This window comes from Chrysemys picta, chromosome 1 (genome assembly GCF_011386835.1).
Source record: "Chrysemys picta bellii isolate R12L10 chromosome 1, ASM1138683v2, whole genome shotgun sequence".
In the NCBI taxonomy this organism is placed as follows: Eukaryota; Metazoa; Chordata; order Testudines; family Emydidae; genus Chrysemys; species Chrysemys picta.
Window position 1 is genome coordinate 249,362,172 of NC_088791.1, and position 7,388 is coordinate 249,369,559.

At 35.7% G+C, this 7,388-nt stretch overlaps 2 protein-coding genes across 2 annotated transcripts in view; both read right to left on the reverse strand.

Annotated features, from left to right (window-relative positions):
- The window catches only part of TNFSF13B (TNF superfamily member 13b), a 28,334-nt gene extending 21,492 nt beyond the window's left edge, over positions 1-6,842 (reverse strand). The window contains exon 1 of the mRNA XM_065581027.1: positions 6,770-6,842. The gene's annotated coding sequence lies outside the window, so the exon portion shown is untranslated. The remainder of the gene's footprint in view (positions 1-6,769) is intronic.
- On the reverse strand, positions 5,656-6,807 carry ABHD13 (abhydrolase domain containing 13). The gene has a single exon (XM_005304987.5). It carries the CDS (start codon positions 6,805-6,807, stop codon positions 5,794-5,796), a length of 1,014 nt encoding a protein of 337 aa, XP_005305044.1. The 3' UTR covers positions 5,656-5,793.
- Positions 6,843-7,388: the final 546 nt, after the last annotated feature.

A 7,388-nucleotide genomic window follows, 5' to 3' on the forward strand; every position in this document is an offset into this window, starting at 1 on the left:
GGGGGGGGGGAAATCAAGCTAATGCCCGAGGTTTTCCTTTAGTGGTTTTAGGTCACCACTTTGAGAGATTTTTAAAGGAGTCTTTTTTTCAGGAAAAAATGCTTTCAAAAATAAAACCCCTTTAAAGATGTCTCAAGTGGAGCACAGAAAACTTTATGAAGCTGTTACAGGATACTGTTTATATGAAATATATAGAAAATCTCATTCTACTCAGGTTCCTGTACCATGCAATCCAACCACTTCTATTTCACTGCATTTCTTAAGTTACATGTTTATTCATTTTTCATAGTTAAGACAAGTGTAGGTAAACCATTAACCTTTCAAAAATTAATGCCGAGCTCTTCCATGCATGTGGAATTACTTGCATGTGGAATATGCTTAACATTCAGGGAACTACTGTGCATTGTGTAGGGTTTTTAAAAAAACAAAAAAAAAATAAGACATGACTTTTCCTTGCAATTTTCCCTTTTAAATTTCCTTTCTGAGAACTAAACAAGTTAAAATTCTTTTTGCCTGGAAGTTCAAATGGTGAATTTTAAATTCTGTCCTCTAGGTCTTTCAAAAGAAGGTGAAAGACATACCATAACCCTTTTATATCCTGGAGGGGCAATATTGAGGTAATATAAAAGGGCAAGAAATCCCTCAGTCACTGAGGAATGGTGATGAACAAAACCCCAACAGTAGTTTTCACAGTCTTCTGCGGTAAGTAGGGATTTGCCTATGACATAATATAGTTTTGCAAGCACAGGTTAAAAGCCAAATATGATTACAAAAGCCTGCATAAAATCAAGTATGCCACTGACATTTTAAATTTGTATCTCAGGATGATTAGGTAGTGGAGCTAGTGAAAGTTTTTTGGGAGGATGGAAGACATCCTGTACAGATTTCAGAATGTTTTCACCTTGCTTTTAATCCAGATTAAGAAACTAAATATTCAGACAATCTTTCAGTCTGAAAGAGGAAATATAAGGGGGTGGGGAGAAGAGGAAATCTGAAAAATGTAAAGGTGAAAAAGGGTAGCAGGTCACCGATTATGAGCTGTACTCTGAAAAGCTGAAAACAGGTTAGAGGTCCTAGAAATGGATGCTTGCAATTTAAAAAAAAAATTAATCTACTAACCACCTTGTCAATTATATTTCTGTGCAGTAACAGAATATCTAATATGGGCAATCTGTATTCCATTTACATTGATTTGTTTTGTAAATAAATTGTAAATATTTTACCTCTTAAACAGCAGCAGTTACCAGGCAATCCAAAAAAGCCTAAATTCATTCTGAAAACATATCACAAACTGGAACAAGACATTAATGGCACTTTTAATGTATCAATTTATTGCACGTCAGTACATAAAAATAGAATGTGTTTTGTAAAATCAATTTTATTGTAAAAACCAGACTAGAATGAAAGTGTTTGTAAAAACTGCAATGGTTAGCACGTATACTGACACATTTATGCTTAGGGGACAAAATATAGAATTAGAAGTACTACTTCGTAGGATACTTAAACTGAATACTAAAAAATTAAAGAAAATTCATTCCTTGAACATTCAATGACTGACTTTAAATTCGGAACACCAGCTTTATTTAGCTATTGAATATGCTTTAGCTATATAGGCTTCTCTCTTCTGCACGATTCTACTGTAAACTATACAGCCAGGACAGCATTATAAATTGTTCTAAACGGGACACACCAATCGTAGTTTAATCCCATCCTGTGCAGGAGGCATTAGTTTTATTTTTGGCAAAGTGTCTCTTGCAAATTGGCACATCATTCTTTTAAAATGCACTTGAAGAAAGTGATTTATGAAATATAACTGAAGGTATATCTGCATCTCTTTGCTAACTGAAAGTGTCAAATCATGTAAACTTGTCAAATCTTAGGATTTTAAGGTCAGAACTATTCACTTTTACATTTGTCACCATAAGAACATCCAAGGTGACACTACTAATTAGTCAGAGAGAGAGAGAGAATGGGAGAGTGCATTTACCCTTACAACTGGGAGATTGCCCACAAATATCAAGTCTGCCAAGTATGTTTGTGCTGTATTCTTTTACCTGAGAATGGACATGAGGGCACCTATATTAGTCATTTCCCCCCCACTTTGAAAGCACAGCTTATATCTTTGCATTTCACAGTTTCAGAACTAGATATTGGGAATGTAAACATGGGCCAACAGGAAGCATTGTTTCCACTAATTACATCGAGAAATAAAGTACTATTGCCTGGGGGGGATTTATCACAAGGACACTAGTGGCACAGCTACTCTATTTTGACACCCAATTCTTTTGAAGTTATATATATATATATATATATATATATATATATATATATATATATATATATATATATATATAAAATGGGCAGTTCCTACTCAAGCGTATACTACTATATCTTTAAACCTAAGAGCGACCCCTCTGTAAACCCTGGATCCAGACTACTTAGTCCCTTCTCCCCAAACAAGTCTATGATTGGTAATCGTACAAAATAAGAATATATACTGTTCACAGTTAAACACTTTATCTTACTGTTATTTTTTGCAAGAGGGAATATTCTACATAGAGGAGCACTGGCAAAGGTGCAATTGACTTAATTACCCTTCAATTTATTTTTCAGTTAAACACAAATGATATAACAGCAGTAATACTTTAGCCAAACGGCAAAGATTCTTCTCAATACCCAACCACAACAGCTGCTTCTCAAACTGAAAATTCAACAGCAAAACACTGGTTTGTCACTGTACAATTTGGAGCCAGAATGAGTGCATTGCTGTAGACAAAAATCTTGACTTGTCAGATGTTCCAACTGGGAAGGATTCCTTCACGGGGAGGGGAGGGGAGGAGGAATAATTTTCCACTTTTGTTACCAATAAATAATCACACTGACAGCAGTATAGTATTTACAGAAAACAGAACTTAACAAAATTGGTTTAAGAATTCCCTCCCACCTGCCCCAGATGGATTTCAAAGCGAAAGGGCAAACGTCTTTTAGAGATTCAGGAGTACTTGTGGCACCTTAGAGACTAACAAATTTATTAGAGCATAAGCTTTCGTGGGCTACAACCCACTTCTTCGGATGCATATCCCTATCCCTGTATGGCATAGGAAAGGAGTCTGAACATGTGTATGTGGTTGAAGGAGTAAAAAGTGGAGGGTCAGTATTCAGTTTAATAAATCCTATTAATCTAGATACCTCATACCTGGGATAAATATTTATCACAATGTGCAGGTTTTCAGATATATGACTTGAAAACCCACAGTCACTATGGTGATATGGTTTGGTGATCAAGAGTGCATTGCTAAACAGTTCTAGTTTGTCATGATTTCCTGCCCCTTCCCTCCCCACACCAGTTGCTTTTGCAACTATGGGCCCAATTCAACATTCCCTACTCAGATGATACAAGTGTATAAAGAGCCCTTTATGGAGTCAGAGTTTACACTAAAAATACACATTTAATTTATGTTCAGCTTTTGCTTTGGAAATCCATATTTTATATTGGGCATAATTTAATAATTGCCAGATATGACAACTTTTGAAGCAGCTATTTACAGAGCTGAATTTACAACCGTCAACAAATAATCTGCATGAGTGGCTGCTACTATTAAAAGCTTTTTTTTCAGAACAGCAATATTTGTCCCACTTAGAATAAATAAATTATATCTGAGTATTTTCTGTAGGAATTTAGTCAGTTCCAAATCTGTGATGTAGCTGAAATAGTACAACACAAGAACAAAATTTGTGAAAAATATACACGGTCTGATAGGAATATACCAAGTAAACGAACATTATGATCCATTAAATTCTTTTAGCCGTTAAGAAGGTTGCCACTTCTACATCACACAGGAAAAGTAATATACCGCACAACACTGAAATAATTAGAGGAGACAAGGAGAGTTTATAACACTAGGCAGTTCTAATGTTGACTCCAGTCATTTTAAAGGACTTCTGGCTGCAGTATTAAAAATATACTTGTCACTGAGATGGCAGCAATATAGGATACGTCTTTATTAAGAAAAATGAGTAACCATCGTTGAAAACTATTTTCTCTAGTTGAGAAATTTCACCCCTCATGTCCATATTTAATTTGTTGATAACTACATATCCATGTGCAATACCTGTACTTCCATATAATAAAGTAGTCATTAAGGCACCAGTTCAGGAATGCAGCTTTGTTCACTGAAGCTAACGGACCTTCAGCACATGCTTAAGTGCCACTCCTAAACAGGAATGGATTTAAGCATGTGCTGAAGTGCTTTCCTGAATTAGGGCTTAAGAGAATTCAGTCTGAAACAGCAATGGTACAGATTTTTGAATGGAAAACCTTTTTTCACAGATATACTTAGTCTGGTTAAAAAAAAGCTATTTGTTGAATAGGCAAACTGCAGATCATCAGCAGCAAATGAGTAATTAAACCTAGACAAGGTATTTTATATATTTGTACATGTTAACTGAGCAGATGCCAGACAGCTTTGGTATAGTTGTTCAAGCAAGGATCCTCATTCTAGAAGGACAGTCACAATCAGGCTCTTATCTTATTATTCAACACTGTTGACACTAAAGTGGTCACCATTAACTCTTAATGTGACTGGAAGAAATTCACATTTTTGTTGATGGTACTTACAATCTGCACACTATACAATAAAATTTAAATAAAAAATCCGCAAACAAAAGGCTAAAATAAAATGATCTATATTCACTAGGCTTTAACAAATCATAAATCTGCTGAGTCTAAATGTTTACGTGGCTTTCTTATCCCTACCATAGAAACCGTACAAATCAAACTCTGTTTTAACAGACTACTTGTTTTAGAAGTGTATGTAGAGGGAGTACAGACATGTTTAAGTTCATCAAATTTAAAATCAAATGCAAGTTTATATGTAGCACCCCACCTGCCATCTCTTAAACAAATAGTGTTGCTCTTTCTGCTATCCTGACCTAGACATGGGACACCCTGCCTAAACTGATGATTCTGTTGTGATGCCAACAAAAAGCAACTAATAATGGCTAAGTTGAAGAGCTGTGGACAAACAATAATTGTTCTGAAAGAGTTATATTTGGATGGTACATTTTTTCCCCTCTCTTCATCAGTTAACTCTCTTCTCAGATAGCAGGCTGTACAAGGAAAAAACATCTCTTGGCCTTTAGGCATGGACACTCAAATTTGTGAGCACTACTACAGTAAAAATAATGAAATTAATATAGAAAATTGGCTTTTTCTCTTAACCTTCAATTTGTAATATAACATATATAACCATAAAAATAATCAGGATTGTACACCCTTAGGTATACGCTGCCATTAATGATATTTACATTACTTAGCATATCTTGCATAACACAGAGATTCAAAGAATAAAACACTATCATGCATGGTATACTTAAACTAAATCCTAGAAGAGAAATATTGTTATGGAACATATTTTGCTAATCATGATTGGCCAAATAGCTGATACATACAGCAGAGAATACTGAAGAGCCTTCTGTCATCTTAAACTAATGTAAATTGTAATAATGTAGTCACAAGAAGTTTAACAGCCTTCATTGTATATATCGAACAAGTGGAAGAATAAACAAATCCAAAAGGTGTATGGGAAAGACCTGTAAAACTGTTCACTCATTTACAATGTTGCAAATGTAAAAACTATATGGATGATCATAATAAAGTATTAGACCTTTCCAAGTTTAATTTCACTCTTTAGGCAAGTACAGAGATAATATACATTTAAAAATTGACATTCTTTTACAGTTTTTCACAAATCAAGGTACAGTGCAGTTTTATCAGAAAAAAGGGAATATCGATTATATTATTGTTACATTGGATGATGTTTTTGCCATTTCTTCAGGGGAGTGACTCTTTATTACTTCTTTGATGAACTGTTCAAGTGCAGTGAAATAACCTTGACACTGCCAAGTGTCATTGTGAGTTCCATCTGGAAATATTGCCAATCTCTTTGTCCGAGACGGGGATAATTCATAAAGCTGCTTCATCATAACTGGAGGAATTAACTGGTCAGATAGCCCAGAGATGAAGAGGGAAGGCATTCTGCACTGAGAGATTTTTCTGTAGGACAGGTATTGATTTTTGTAGCACCACAAAGGAAGATATCTCATTGGGAAGAAAGAAAACAAAGTGCTGGCCATATGTGGAATGCTAAGAAATGTGTTCTCCACCATTATGGCAGAAATCCTATGGGAATTTTCAGAAGCTAAATGAACCGCCACTGCTCCCCCCAAGGAACGGCCAAAAAGAAAGATTTTTGTTTTATCAAGGTCAGACCTAGTCATCACGTAGTCTAGCACAGCCTCAGAATCTAAGTATAAACCTTCTTCACTTGCTTCTCCTTCACTTTTTCCATAACCTCTATAATCAACCAGCAGCAAATTTACTTTCAAGTTTACCAGCATCAGCAAAGCATTCGGTAACCTGTGACCAATGTTGCCTGCATTCCCATGAAAATAAATGATAGTAGGAGAATACGCTGCATTGTCCCCAGTGTATCTCAACAGAATAAGATTGAGAAGAACTCCATCTTTGGTTTTGATGAAGATGTTTTCATGTGGTATACCGGTAGGCATAGGAACATAAAGGCGTGAAGAAGAGGGCTGTTCTGGGAAGTAAAGCAGTACATCCTGGAATTTATATAGTATACCTGCTATCGATACAAATATTAACATAAGTAAAGTAATGCCGCCATACAAATGAAAAGTTACTATCAAAGGTAGAAGAGAAATACGGCAGAGACCCCAAGACCATGATGCCAAAGCCAGTAGCCACCTTTCAACAAAGGTCCAAAGCATCCATGACTTTTCCATTGCAGTAGTAATTGATCTTTTAGTCCATATGTATCCTGCAAAAAAAACCAAATATACATACATAAATATCAAAAATGGAAAACAGTCAAGCAAGCATTCGTATTCCTGAAGATTATTAGTAAACCATTGCATAAACAAAAGGTAGCAACGAACTACTGTTTATTTCATCTTTTATGTAACTGGATCACTTTAATCACTTCCCAAAGTTCAACTGTAATAATCAGCAGGGCTCCTAGAAATTAATTTGTCATGGAAAACCACGGAATTCGTGTTTTTATACAGAATTTTTAGTTTTGTGAAAAAAACATACATTAGCTACAGTGGAACCCTGTTTATCTGAGCCTCCATTATCCGTCTTAACCGAACCAGGGCTGTGAGCCCCAGGCAGCAGGGCTCAGGCTTCAGCTGACAGTGGGAGCTCCGCTGCCTGGGGCTGAAGGTCTTTGCCCATTTGCCAGATTATCCAAATTTTTGATTATCTCATCTGGCCCAGTGCCAATTAGCTCAGATAAACAGAGTTCCAATGTGTATCAATAAAAGACTATGTTCAACAGATACCTATATATATTGTGGCTAGGAAA

Bases quoted from the DNA above. Each gene is read 5' to 3' on its own strand.
- ABHD13 (XM_005304987.5), bottom strand. From the start codon at position 6,807: ATGGAAAAGTCATGGATGCTTTGGACCTTTGTTGAAAGGTGGCTACTG.